At 46.9% G+C, this 15007-nt stretch overlaps 1 protein-coding gene and 1 long non-coding RNA gene across 6 annotated transcripts in view; one reads left to right on the top strand and one right to left on the bottom strand.

The window, feature by feature from the left end:
• Positions 1-15007, bottom strand: part of LOC127918933 (cyclic AMP-responsive element-binding protein 5-like) — a 96015-nt gene that overhangs the window by 65766 nt on the left and 15242 nt on the right. For 2 of the 3 annotated variants that reach the window (XM_052502207.1, XM_052502205.1), the window contains exons 3-4: positions 5388-5481; positions 12-148 (exon numbers count right to left, since the gene is read on the bottom strand). In XM_052502207.1, coding sequence (XP_052358167.1) covers positions 12-148; positions 5388-5481 — 231 coding nt within the window. The remainder of the gene's footprint in view (positions 1-11; positions 149-5387; positions 5482-15007) is intronic. The other variant, XM_052502206.1, reaches the window with a different exon arrangement.
• On the top strand, positions 8618-13982 carry LOC127918935 (uncharacterized). Of its 3 annotated transcripts, none has more exons than XR_008101417.1 (3): positions 8618-9250; positions 13428-13635; positions 13842-13982. It is a non-coding gene; the product is annotated as an uncharacterized LOC127918935 (long non-coding RNA). The 3 variants fall into 3 exon arrangements; XR_008101416.1 differs by having other exon boundaries at positions 13677-13982; XR_008101415.1 differs by having other exon boundaries at positions 13428-13717.

Here is a 15007-nt window from a genome sequence, read left to right as displayed (position 1 = left end):
AGTTGTCTTACTGTCATCTTGTCTACCTGTTTGTTGTCCTCTTCCTCCTGGGCCTTCCTGAACTCCTGTTCTATAGAACAGTCCAGCTCGCTGAACAGACCCACCTCCTCACAGTTCTTCAGGAAGCGCGTCGGGGTCGGCGTCTGGTCTGGAACACAGGAGACACCACTGAATTACATATAAAACTCACACTAGAATGGATATTAGCATCCTAGCAGGTAGCAACTTGGTCTGGAAAACATTCATTCTAGAAACAGATCAAAATAGGTTTAAATATCGTATAAAACAGTACATTTGTAGATAAATCTGCACGGTATGTTTGCTGCCTGAACTGTTAAGTTATGATAGTTTGCTGACAAAGAAGAACAGCTGATGAATATGAAGTGGGCAGAGGCAGAGAATACATTGACCAAGCTAATGGACATTCCAAATGGTTAGAAAAGCCACTCTCCTTTTACATTAGACAGAGATACTACTCTCACTAGCAACATTTCAGTTAACAATGTCCAGACCTCACCTACAGAGAGGGGGGCTCGTTTGTTCCCTTCAGTCAGGCAGTGTTACTCTGCTCAGCATCAGGGGGCAGAGAGACCAGAGAGACCGGATCGTGTTTCAGACAGTCCAAGGTGATTTTAGGATCATGTCCTTTTCAAAGGCTGAAAGCATACTCCACCACGGCCTGTTTATCCATTCTGGCTAGACTGAGGATTGACCACCAAAATACAGTTTGACCAAACCAGTCTGTCTTTCCCCATAGGGAGGATGAGAGCTTAACTCTTCAATTAAAACCTTTTCAAAAACTGGAGCGCAAGCGGTGTCCATTTCCAGAGAAGTATGATGACGTGACAAGTCACAGCATATGTCAGGAGAACAGACCAAACGTTGGTGAAATGAGGTAAGCTTGGGTGTTACATATCAAAACGGGGAAGGGGCTGGGGGTCGTTCAAATCTCTCTGGGTGACATGTTGAAGTTGTTTTAACCCTAAACAGGAGAGTCAGACAGCCAGGTGACTTATGATCGTCAACCCTCTCACATCCCAGCCAGAAGGCTCCGAGGTTTCAGAAAGACAAATGGACAGAGCCGTAATAGAGAGGGGGGGGGATAAGGACACTGACTCGGCCGGGTCAGAAACCTGACTCTCCTGGTCGCTCAGTGTAAATAATAAAGAAGACCATCTCAGTCAGCATCAGCCTAACACACACACACACCACAGGTGGCCCGTAGCACCTTCATTGGGGTGAACGGGCTCTTATTAATGTCTGGAATGGAATTAAAAGTATTGAGCACATCAAACGCATGGTTTCTATGTGTTTGATACCATTCCACCAACTCCATTCCAGACATTATTATGAGCCATTCTCCCCTCACCAGCCTCCTGGTGAGCCTCCGCACGCACACACACACACACACACACACACACACACACACACACACACACACACACACACACACACACACACACACACACACACACACACACACACACACACACACACACACACACACAGTACCTTCAGAAAGTATTCACACCCCTTCACTTTTTCCACATTATCTTGTGTTACAGCCTGAATTTAAAATGTATTAAAATTGATGTTTTTGTCTCTGACCTACACAAAGTGGAATCATGTTTTTCAAAATGTGTTTACAAATGAATTCAAACTGAAAAACTGAAATGTCTTGAGTCAATAAGTATTCACCCCTTTGTTATGGCAAGCTGAAATAAGGTCAGGAGTAAATGGACTGTGTGTGCATAGTGTGTGTGTGCATAGTGTGTGTGTGCATAGTGTGTGCATAGTGTGTGCATAGTGTGTGTGTGTGCATAGTGTGTGTGTGCATTGTGTGTGTGTGCATAGTGTGTGTGTGTGTGTGTGCATAGTGTGTGTGTGCATTGTGTTTGACATGATTTTTAACATGATTTTGAATGACTACCTCATCTCTGTCCCCACACATACAATTATCTGTAAGGTCCCTCAGTTGAACAGTGCATTTCAAACACAGATTCAGCCACAAAGACCAGGGAGGTTTTCACATAACACAAAGAAGGGCACCTATTAGTAGATGGGTAAAAACAAGCAGACATTGAATATCCCTTTCAGCATGATGTAAGTTATTAATTACACTTTGGAATTGTGTATCCATACACCCAGTAACTACAAATATTTGAGGACAATAGTGACTTTAAAACAGTTACAGTGTTTGACGGCTATGATAAAGAGAAAACTGAAGATGGATCAACAACGTTGTAGTTATTCCACAATACTAACTTAATTGACAGTGTGAAAAGAAGGAAACATGTACAGAATAAAAATATCTCAAAATATGGATCCTGTTTGCAACACGGAACTAAAGTCATACCTCAAAAAATGTGGCAAAGCAGGTCTCCTGGGTGGCGCAGTGGTCTAGCTGTGCCACCAGAGACTCTGGGTATAAAAAAGGCAAAGCAGGTCTCCTGGGTGGCGCAGTGGTCTAGCTGTGCCACCAGAGACTCTGGGTATAAAAAAGGCAAAGCAGGTCTCCTGGGTGGCGCAGTGGTCTAGCTGTGCCACCAGAGACTTCTCATTTGGGTATAAAATAGGCAAAGAGTTACAGGTCTCCAATGGGTGGCGCAGTGGTCTAGCTGTGCCACAGGTAGAGATATTGGTGTGCAAAAGAGCAGAAAAGAAATAAATAAAAACAGTATAAAAACTGGGTGATAAAAAGGGTGAGCTATTTACAATAGACTATGTACAGCTGCAATCGGTTAGCTGCTCGGATAGCTGATGTTTGAAGTTGGTGAGGGAGATAAAAGTCTCCAACTTCAGCATTTTTGCAATTCGTTCCAGTCACAGGCAGCAGAGTACTGGAACGAAAGGCGGCCAAATGAGGTGTTGGCTTTAGGGATGATCAGTGAGATACACCTGCTGGAGCGCGTGCTACGGATGGGTGTTGCCATCGTGACCAGTGAACTGAGATAAGGCGGAGCTTTACCTAGCATGGACTTGTAGATGACCTGGAGCCAGTGGGTCTGGCGACGAATATGTAGTGAGGGCCAGCCGACTAGAGCATGGGTATAAAAAAGGCAAAGCAGGTCTCCTGGGTGGCGCAGTGGTCTAGCTGTGCCACCAGAGACTCTGGGTATAAAAAAAAACGGAATGGAGGCACAGGCAAAATCCAAGAGGAAAACCTGGTTCAGTCTGCTTTCCACCAGACACCGGGATGACAATAACCTAAAACACAAGGCCAAATCTACACTGGAGTTGCTTAGCAAGAAGACAGTGAATGTTCCTGAGTGTCTGAGTAACAGTTTTGGCTTAACTCTGCTTGAAAATCCTTGGCAAGACTTGAAAGTGGTTGTCCAGCAATGACCAACAACCAATTTGACAGAGCTTGAAGAAATATGAAAATAATAATGGGCAAATATTGTACAATCCAGGTGTGCAAAGCTCTTAGAGACTCACCCAGAAAGACTCACAGCTGTAATCACTGCCAAAGATGCTTCTAACATGTATTGACGCAGGGCTGTGAATACTTACATAAATGATATATTCCTGTATTTCATTTTCAAGACATTTGCAAAAATGTCTAAGAACATGTTTTCACTTTGTCATTACATTGTCATATATTGTGTGTAGATGGGTGAGATTTTGTTTTTGTAATCCATTTTGAATTCAGGCTGTAGCACAACAACATGTGTAGAAAGTGAAGGGGTCTGAATACTTTCTGAAGGCTCTGTACAGACACACACGTCAAATCCTCATTTCAGACTATTTGCTACACTCTTTGAAGAAGAACTGTTTTTGGTTCCAAGTAGAACCCTTTTGGGTTCCATGTAGGACCCTTTCCATAGAAGGTTCTACTTGCCCCCAGAAAGGGTTCTCTTATGGGGACAGCGGATACTCGCTTTTGGAACCATTTTTTCTGAGAGTGACAGCAGGAAAATAATCCTGCTGCAACAGGAAAGTATATTTATTATGTGGGTTATAATTAATGGACATTTTTGGAGGGGTTGATACATTTTTCTAAAGAAGACTTTTTAACTCTCAAATACACCACAAGTTTTAAAGGTCTCCTGCAAAAGGTTGATCAAATTGAGATCCTACAGCTGTACACACACACACACACACACACACACACACACACACACACACACACACACACACACACACACACACACACACACACACACACACACACACACACACACACACACACACACACACACACACACACACACACACACACACACACACACACACAGTCTTCTGCTGCCTCAGCTGGGCTCTGTCTCGGCACTAAAGATCTGGAAGTATGACTTAGCCTGGGGGTGACACTTACAGGTGTTGAAAAAACTATAAATCAGGTATTCCTTTGAACTGTGGATCAATATGTCACCCCCAACCACACCTCATCTCCTCCCATCTGTATGGTGGGGCAGGGAACCCCTCCTCCACCACCCGTCCCCACTGTCACAGCAAGACTAATGACATCTGTGATGATGACAGGGAGCCAGCGGCATCTTTGACAAAACATTTATCTTAACTTGGAAAAAGGAAAAACACGAATTTCTCCGACGATATATCAGTGTCTCATTGTCCTGCTGAGCACTGCAGAACTACAAGGTATGGGTTAGAGATTAGACTCAATACACAACGAGGCTTTCACCGTAGGGAAATGAGGAGTCACAACAGAGTCGAGGTACAGTACAGTAGTGAACCACAAACTCTCCTCAACACAACACACAGCACAGTTGGCCTGAATTCACTTGTCAATTCAGTCATTCATTAAGTGAATTTCAATGAATTGACTGAATCCAAAAAACTGAATTAACCCCAACCCTGATGTAGACTACACAGTACTGTTTGTTTATAGCCTGACTGACTATCTGCCTGGCGCGGAGAGTTGCTACTTCCTGAGGGAGAACTAAAACACTCATCTATTCCAGAACACCACGATGGGACCAGACTATTTGTCAAGTGTACTCCCGCTCCCCCTCTCCGGCTCTCCACGTGCCACTTGTCTCATCATCACGCATACCTGCCACCATCGTTACTCGCACGTGCACCTCATGAGACTCACCTGGACTCCATCACCTTCCTGGTTACCTCCCCTACATCGGTCCCCTTGGTTCTTCGTCAGGCGTTCGTGACTCTGCTTCTGTTTCATGTCTGTTTGCTTTTCCTGTTTCTAGTTTTGTACTATGTTCTATTTATTATGACCTTTTCACTCCCTGTATTTGCTTCCCGACTCCCAGCGTACATGTTACAATATTAGACTAGAGGATGTGTCGCAAATGGCATCCTATTATGGGCCTTGGTCAAATGTAGTGCACTACATAGGGAATAGGATGCCAGTTGGGATGCAGCCTAGAAAGTGAAGTTACAGCATACAGCATGAAGCCATTTGTCACCTGATAACATGCTGTCGATCTTTATGGAGGGGAACTTCAGAGTCATCTCATGCTTGTGCCGGTGAATCATCAGGTGGTCCTCTGTGGGGAATCGCTGTTGAGACAGTATGATTTGATTTATTCTGGGGTGAAGAAAATGGTACTGTTAAAAAAGATTAAGAAAACACATGAAACAATAAATATAGTTATTTTAAAATTAAAATACCATTGTTCCAATGTGGTCCTCCTTGATAAAGAACACAACCACTCAGTTCTCTACACACACAGTGTCAAGCCTGGAGTCCAGTGGTATTCAGTGATATTTTGGATGATATTCACTAGTGTTAATTCCAGGTTAAAAAGGCATGCAGAGACAGTTAAAGGAATACTGCACTCCAGGAACACATTCCTGTGAGTGTTGTGGTTGTCTATGATCACAGAGTAAGAAAACATGTAGTAGTCGATCATCTTCATGTCCCTGCATGTGGACAAAATACCTGAGAGGTTAACACTGAACATACGGTATGAAAAGGAATTTATCAAGTCTAGAATGACTTCTCTATAATCTATACCTTATTTTTTATTTAACTAGGCAAGTTAGTGAAGAACAAATTCTCATTTACAATGACAGCCTACCCCGGCCAAACCCTCCCCTAACACGGACCAATTGTGCACCGCCCTATGGGACTCCCAATCACGGCCGGTTGTGATACAGCTCGGGATCAAACCCAGGTCTGTAGTGACGCCTCTAGCACTGCGATTCAGTGCCTTAGACCGCTGCACCACTCGGGAGGCCCAAAGCCTTACTTCAATATAAAATAGGACAATACATATTTGATCTTCACACTTCACCTCTACTGTGCATCCTAACAAAAGGGTGATAGACCTTATTATGAACCATTATTCTGTGGTGTTTTTCTGCAGCAAAAAGCTCATTTCTTTACAGCTGGAGTTTGACTGGAAGTGGGTGCTATTCTGTTTCTCCTGATGTGTGAGGCAGCACCGTGCTTTTCAGGCTCCCTCTTCAACCTCTTCTTCATGTTACAGGCACTCACACACCAACATGCACGAGCACACACACACACACAAAACACACACATAAGCAGTGGTGTAAAGTACCGAAGTAAAAATACTTTAAAGTACTACTTAAGTCGTTTTGGTGGGTATCTGTACTTTACTATTTATATTTTTGCAAGCTTTTACTTTTACTTCACTACATTCCTAAAGAAAATAATGTACTTTTTACTCCATATATTTAGCCTGACACCCAAAAGTACTCATTTTGAATGATTAGCAGGACAGGAAATGGTCTAATTCTCACACTTATCAAGAGGACATCCCTGGTCATCCCTACTGCCTCTGATCTGGGGGACTCACTAAACAGAGAACATCCCTGGTCATCCCTACTGCCTCTGATCTGATGGACTCACTAAACAGAGAACATCCCTGGTCATCCCTACTGCCTCTGATCTGGGGGACTCACTAAAAAGAGAACATCCCTGGTCATCCCTACTGCCTCTGATCTGGGGGACTCACTAAACAGAGAACATCCCTGGTCATCCCTACTGCCTCTGATCTGGGGGACTCACTAAAAAGAGAACATCCCTGGTCATCCCTACTGCCTCTGATCTGGAGGACTCACTAAACAGAGAACATCCCTGGTCATCCCTACTGCCTCTGATCTGGCGGACTCACTAAACAGAGATCATCCCTGGTCATCCCTACTGCCTCTGATCTGGAGGACTCACTAAACAGAGATCATCCCTGGTCATCCCTACTGCCTCTGATCTGGAGGACTCACTAAACAGAGATCATCCCTGGTCATCCCTACTGCCTCTGATCTGGCTGACAAACTAAACAGATATCATCCCTGGTCATCCCTACTGCCTCTGATCTGGAGGACTCATGTCTGACAGTTGAGCGTCCCTGGCTATCAGGTAAATGCTGTCTGAGTGTTGGAGCGTGCTCACTATAGGATAAATGATGAGTCTGGCGGACTGGCTAGTGTTGGATGTCGTGTTGGAGCCCCTGGCTATAGGTAAATGATGTCTGAGTGTTGGAGCGTGCCCCTGGCTATAGGTAAATGATGTCTGAGTGTTGGAGCGTGCCCCTGGCTATAGGTAAATGATGTCTGAGTGTTGGAGCGTGCCCCTGGCTATAGGTAAATGATGTCTGAGTGTTGGAGCGTGCCCCTGGCTATAGGTAAATGATGTCTGAGTGTTGGAGCGTGCCCCTGGCTATAGGTAAATGATGTCTGAGTGTTGGAGCGTGCCCCTGGCTATAGGTAAATGATGTCTGAGTGTTGGAGCGTGCCCCTGGCTATAGGTAAATGATGTCTGAGTGTTGGAGCGTGCCCCTGGCTATAGGTAAATGATGTCTGAGTGTTGGAGCGTGCCCCTGGCTATAGGTAAATGATGTCTGAGTGTTGGAGCGTGCCCCTGGCTATAGGTAAATGATGTCTGAGTGTTGGAGCGTGCCCCTGGCTATAGGTAAATGATGTCTGAGTGTTGGAGCGTGCCCCTGGCTATAGGTAAATGATGTCTGAGTGTTGGAGCGTGCCCCTGGCTATAGGTAAATGATGTCTGAGTGTTGGAGCGTGCCCCTGGCTATAGGTAAATGATGTCTGAGTGTTGGAGCGTGCCCCTGGCTATAGGTAAATGATGTCTGAGTGTTGGAGCGTGCCCCTGGCTATAGGTAAATGATGTCTGAGTGTTGGAGCGTGCCCCTGGCTATAGGTAAATGATGTCTGAGTGTTGGAGCGTGCCCCTGGCTATAGGTAAATGATGTCTGAGTGTTGGAGCGTGCCCCTGGCTATAGGTAAATGATGTCTGAGTGTTGGAGCGTGCCCCTGGCTATAGGTAAATGATGTCTGAGTGTTGGAGTGTGCCCCTGGCTATAGGTAAATGATGTCTGAGTGTTGGAGCGTGCCCCTGGCTATAGGTAAATGATGTCTGAGTGTTGGAGCGTGCCCCTGGCTATAGGTAAATGATGTCTGAGTGTTGGAGCGTGCCCCTGGCTATAGGTAAATGATGTCTGAGTGTTGGAGCGTGCCCCTGGCTATAGGTAAATGATGTCTGAGTGTTGGAGTGTGCCCCTGGCTATAGGTAAATGATGTCTGAGTGTTGGAGCGTGCCCCTGGCTATAGGTAAATGATGTCTGAGTGTTGGAGCGTGCCCCTGGCTATAGGTAAATGATGTCTGAGTGTTGGAGTGTGCCCCTGGCTATAGGTAAATGATGTCTGAGTGTTGGAGCGTGCCCCTGGCTATAGGTAAATGATGTCTGAGTGTTGGAGCGTGCCCCTGGCTATAGGTAAATGATGTCTGAGTGTTGGAGCGTGCCCCTGGCTATAGGTAAATGATGTCTGAGTGTTGGAGCATGCCCCTGGCTATAGGTAAATGATGTCTGAGTGTTGGAGCGTGCCCCTGGCTATAGGTAAATGATGTCTGAGTGTTGGAGTGTGCCCCTGGCTATAGGTAAATGATGTCTGAGTGTTGGAGCGTGCCCCTGGCTATAGGTAAATGATGTCTGAGTGTTGGAGCGTGCCCCTGGCTATAGGTAAATGATGTCTGAGTGTTGGAGCGTGCCCCTGGCTATAGGTAAATGATGTCTGAGTGTTGGAGCGTGCCCCTGGCTATAGGTAAATGATGTCTGAGTGTTGGAGTGTGCCCCTGGCTATAGGTAAATGATGTCTGAGTGTTGGAGCGTGCCCCTGGCTATAGGTAAATGATGTCTGAGTGTTGGAGCGTGCCCCTGGCTATAGGTAAATGATGTCTGAGTGTTGGAGTGGTGCCCCTGGCTATAGGTAAATGATGTCTGAGTGTTGGAGCGTGCCCCTGGCTATAGGTAAATGATGTCTGAGTGTTGGAGTGTGCCCCTGGCTATAGGTAAATGATGTCTGAGTGTTGGAGCGTGCCCCTGGCTATAGGTAAATGATGTCTTTGTTTCAAAAATGATGTTGTGTAGTCTGGCTATAGGTAAATGATGTCCCTGGCTATAGGTAAATGATGTCTGAGTGTTGGAACTGCCCCTGGCTATAGGTAAATGATGTCTGAGTGTTGGAGCGTGCCCCTGGCTAGCAGCACTGTAGAAATGATGTCTCAGTGTTGGAGCGACTGCCCCTGGCTATAGGTAAATGATGTCTGAGTGTTGGAGCCCCTGGCTAGCCTATGTCTTTTGGAGTGGTGCCCCTGCTATAGGTAAATGATGTCATTTTAGTCAATAGCCCCTGGCTATAGGTAAATGATGTCTGAGTGTTGGAGTGTGTCCCTGGCTATAGGTAAATGATGTCCTTGTTGGAGCGTGCCCTTTTCTGTAGCCTGTAAATGATGTCTGTCTATCCCTGTTCTCTGCCTCCTGGCTATAGGTAAATGATGTCCAGTGTTGGAGCGTGGCCCTGGCTATAGGTAAATGGTGGTCCCAGTGTTGGACCCCGGCTGGAGTTCCAGGTCTCTGGTAGCCTCTGGAACTGCCAATCTGCCCCTGGCAAGGTAAATGATGTCATCTTGGAGCCTGCCTCCCTATAGGTAAATGATGTTGGCACCCTGACGGAAACATGGATGTTGGACCACAGATAACACTGCTACTCCTACTGGCTATAGGTAAATGATGCCCAGTGTTGGAGCGTGCACCTGGCTATAGGTAAATGATGTCTGAGTGTTGGGTGGTGGCACTGGCTATAGGTAAATGATGTCTGATCTCTCCCAAGTGGTCTTTCTCTGTTTCTGGCTATAGGTAAATGATGTCCTTTGAGTGTGCTGTCACAGTGTACCAGCCCTTTCTATAGGTAAATGATGTCTGAGTGTTGGAGCGCCCTGGCTAGGTAAATGTGTCCCTCGGAGCTGCCCCTCATAGGTAAATGATGATGCCTGAGTGTCCTGAGACGTGCCCCTGGCTCAGGTAAATGATGTCTGAGTGTTGGAGCTTTAACCTCCCCATGTCTGAGTCTGCCCCTGGCTATAGGTAAATGATGTCTGAGTGTCTGCCTCCTTCTTTCCAGTGCCTCCTCTTAGGTAAATGACCTGTTGGACCCTCTCTACCTTGATGTCCTAGCGTGCCCAAGGCTATAGGTAAATGATGTCTGAGTGACCTCATCTTTAGGTAAATGATGTCTGTTTGGAGCTTCCCTGGCCTCATTAAATGCAACTCCCCTCCAAGTCTCCGTCTGACTGTTGGAGCGTGCCCTCTGGCTCTCATCCAGGTTCCCATGTAAATGTACTGAGTGTTGGAGCCGTGCCCCTGGCTATAGGTAAATGATGTCTGAGTGTTGGCTATCCTATCTTCTCCCTCTATAGGTAAACTTTCTCCAACCTATCTCCTGATTCTGCCTCCTATAAAATGATGTCTGAGTGTTGGACTGCATCCTGGACTCCCTAGGTAAATGATGTCTGAGTGTTGGAGATGCCTGGCTATAGGTAAATGATGTCTGAGTGTTGGAGCTCACAGAACAGGGCCCCTGGCAGGATGTCTGAGTGGGAATGGGCTAGGTAAATGATGTCTGAGTGTTGGAGCCTGCCCCTGGCTATAGGTAAATGGCATGTCCCTATAGGTAAACATTCTGAGTGTTGGAGCTCCTCTGTCTCTGAGTGTGCTGCCACTGGCTATAGGTAAATGATGTCTGAGTGTTGGAGCTCTGCCCCTTCTATCCTGTAAATGATGTCTCCCTGTTGCAGATGACCCTGGCTACCATTTTGAAATGATGACTGAGTGTTGGATCCTCGTGGCTATAGGTCAAACGACACTGGCTATAGGTAAATGATGTCTGAGTGGTTCTGCCCACACTGCCCTACCCTGATGTCTGACCTGTTGGAGCATGCCCCTGGCTATAGATGAATGATGTCTGAGTGTTGGACGTGCCCTGGCGTGCCCAACAACCTGGCTATAGGTAAATGATGTCTTCTCCAGACCATGTTGGAGACCTTCCCCTGGCTATAGGTAAATGATGTCTGACCGTTGGAGCGTGTCCCCCCGGCTAAGGTAAATGAGCTGAGTGTTGGAGTGCACCCCTGTCTGAAAAAAACCTGGAGCGATCCCTCCTATAGGTAAATGACTGACAGACCAGTATCCCTTCTGGCTCTCCAAAATGATGTCTGAGCGTGCCGTGCCTGGCCAGCTAAATGATGTCTGATCTGTTGGAGTGAATGACCTTCTATAGGTAAATGATGTCTGAGTGTTTCAAGACTAGTCAATCAACTGAGTGTTGGACTGCCCTTGGCTATGGTATCATGGAGGTCCGCACTGCTAAAGCTAACTCTCTCTGCCTCTGGCTATAGGTAAATGATGTCTGAGTGTTGGAGTCGGCCCCTGGCTATAGGTAAATGATGTCCATCAGATCCTCCTCTCCACCCTCTCCGAGTGTTGGGCATCCCCTGGCTATAGGTAAACGATGTCTGAGTGTTGGAGCGTGCCCCTGGCTGATAGGTAAATGATGTCTGAGGTGGCGTGGCCCCTGGCTAGAAATCTGTCTCCTCACCACTGGCTCTCACCACTGGTGTCCCCCAGTGGCTCTGTTCTAGGTAAATGATGTCTGATGTCTCCCCTGGCTATACAAAAGTCACTTGGCTCTGTCATAACCTCACATGGTCTCTCCTATCATTGCTATGCAGACGTGTTAATCTTCTCCTTTCCCCCTGGCTGATAGGTAAATGATGTCTCTGCAGTGTCTGGCAGACATATCAGTGTGGCTATAGGTCAACCTGATGTCTGAACCTCAGCAAGGTAAATGGAGCTGTCTTCCTCCCGGTAAATGACTGCCCGAGTGTCCATGGAGCTGCCCCTCTATAGGTAAATGATGTCTGATTGTTGTCCTCCCCTGGCTATAGGTAAATGATGTCTGAGTGTTGGACAACACCCTGAAATGATGTCGTTCTCAAGGTAAATGATGTCTGAGTGTTGGAGTTGCCTGTGGCTATAGGTAAACATGTCGCCCCTGGCTAGTAGTAAATGATGTCTGAGTGTGCCCCACTACAGGTAAGCGGTCGCAGGTCCTAATCCAGGCACTTGTCATCTGGCTTGATACTGTAAATGATGTTGGCTGGGCTCCCTGCCTGTGCCATTAAACCCCTACAACTCATCCAGGTAAATGATGTCTGAGTGTTGGAGGTGTTCAACCTTCCCAAATGATGTCTGAGTGTCACCCCTGCTCCTCCGCTCTCTCCACTGGCACTGGCTTCCAGTTGAAATGATGCATCCGCTACAAGACCATGGTGTCTGAGTGTTGGAGCTGCCCTGGCTATAGGTAAATGATGTCTGACCTGGAGTGCCCCCAGGCTCTGATCAGGCCCTACACCCAAACAAGGATGTCTGAGTGTTCCACCTCTGGCCTGCTCGCCTCCCTACCACTGAGGTAAATGATGTCAGTGTTGGAGCGCTCAGCCCAGGTAAACTGATGTCTGAGTGTCTGGCCCCCCTGGCTATAGGTAAATGATGTCTGAGTGTTGGACAGCCCTGGCTATAGGTAAATCATGTCTGAGTGTTGGACCTTCCTGGCTGATAGGTAAATGATGTCTAGGATAGGGTAAGTAAGGGTAAGTAATCCTTCTCACCCCCCTGTCTCCCCCCTATAGGTAAATGATGTCTGAGTGTTGGAGTGGCTGTTCCACTGGTTGTCATAAGGTGTATGCACCAATTATAGGTAAATGATGTCTGAGTGTTGGTCTGCTAAATGACTTAAATGTAATGTGCCCCTGGCTATAGGTAAATGATGTCTGAGTGTTGGAGCGTGCCCCTGGCTATAGGTAAATGATGTCTGAGTGTTGGAGCGTGCCCCTGGCTATAGGTAAATGATGTCTGAGTGTTGGAGCGTGCCCCTGGCTATAGGTAAATGATGTCTGAGTGTTGGAGCGTGCCCCTGGCTATAGGTAAATGATGTCTGAGTGTTGGAGCGTGCCCCTGGCTATAGGTAAATGATGTCTGAGTGTTGGAGCGTGCCCCTGGCTATAGGTAAATGATGTCTGAGTGTTGGAGCGTGCCCCTGGCTATAGGTAAATGATGTCTGAGTGTTGGAGCGTGCCCCTGGCTATAGGTAAATGATGTCTGAGTGTTGGAGCGTGCCCCTGGCTATAGGTAAATGATGTCTGAGTGTTGGAGCATGCCCCTGGCTATAGGTAAATGATGTCTGAGTGTTGGAGTGGTGCCCCTGGCTATAGGTAAATGATGTCTGAGTGTTGGAGTGGTGCCCCTGGCTATAGGTAAATGATGTCTGAGTGTTGGAGTGGTGCCCCTGGCTATAGGTAAATGATGTCTGAGTGTTGGAGTGTGCCCCTGGCTATAGGTAAATGATGTCTGAGTGTTGGAGCGTGCCCCTGGCTATAGGTAAATGATGTCTGAGTGTTGGAGTGTGCCCCTGGCTATAGGTAAATGATGTCTGAGTGTTGGAGCGTGCCCCTGGCTATAGGTAAATGATGTCTGAGTGTTGGAGCGTGCCCCTGGCTATAGGTAAATGATGTCTGAGTGTTGGAGTGGTGCCCCTGGCTATAGGTAAATGATGTCTGAGTGTTGGAGTGTGCCCCTGGCTATAGGTAAATGATGTCTGAGTGTTGGAGCGTGCCCCTGGCTATAGGTAAATGATGTCTGAGTGTTGGAGCGTGCCCCTGGCTATAGGTAAATGATGTCTGAGTGTTGGAGCGTGCCCCTGGCTATAGGTAAATGATGTCTGAGTGTTGGAGCATGCCCCTGGCTATAGGTAAATGATGTCTGAGTGTTGGAGCGTGCCCCTGGCTATAGGTAAATGATGTCTGAGTGTTGGAGCATGCCCCTGGCTATAGGTAAATGATGTCTGAGTGTTGGAGTGGTGCCCCTGGCTATAGGTAAATGATGTCTGAGTGTTGGAGCATGCCCCTGGCTATCCATGTGCCATCTGGTTTGCTTAATATACACAATTTGAAATGGTTTATACTTTCACTTTTCAGACTTAAGTATATTTTAGCAACTCCATTTACTTTTGATACTTACGTAAGTATATTTAAAACCAAATAATTTTAGACTTTTACTCAAGTAATATTTTACTGGATGAATTTCACTTGAGTCCTTTTCTATTAAGGTACCTTGACTTTTATTCAAGTTTGACAATTGAATACTTTTTCCACCACTGCACATAAGTGTGCACACACGCTCCCTCACAAACACACGCTCCCTCACAAACACACGCTCCCTCACAAACACACGCTCCCTCACAAACACACGCTCCCTCACAAACACACGCTCCCTCACCCTCCCTATAGGTAAACACACGCTCCCTCACAAACACACGCTCCCTCACAAACACACGCTCCCTCAACACACGCTCCCTCACAAACACACGCTCCCTCACAAACACAGCTCCCTCACAAACACACGCCCCTCACAAACATACGCTAAATCACAAACACACGCTCCCTCACAAACACACGCTCCCTCACAAACACACGCTCCCTCACAAACACACGCTCCCTCACAAACACACGCTCCCTCACAAACACACGCTCCCTCACAAACACACGCTCCCTCACAAACACACGCTCCCTCACAAACACACGCTCCCTCACAAACACACGCTCCCTCACAAACACACGCTCCCTCACAAACACACGCTCCCTCACAAACACACGCTCCCTCACAAACACACGCTCCCTCACAAACACACGCTCCCTCACAAACACACGCTC

The sequence above is a fragment of the Oncorhynchus keta genome, unplaced genomic scaffold (genome assembly GCF_023373465.1).
Source record: "Oncorhynchus keta strain PuntledgeMale-10-30-2019 unplaced genomic scaffold, Oket_V2 Un_contig_15275_pilon_pilon, whole genome shotgun sequence".
NCBI lineage: Eukaryota > Metazoa > Chordata > Actinopteri > Salmoniformes > Salmonidae > Oncorhynchus > Oncorhynchus keta.
Note: the sequence above shows the minus strand (reverse complement) of the source record. Positions and strands in the feature narration are given on the sequence as shown.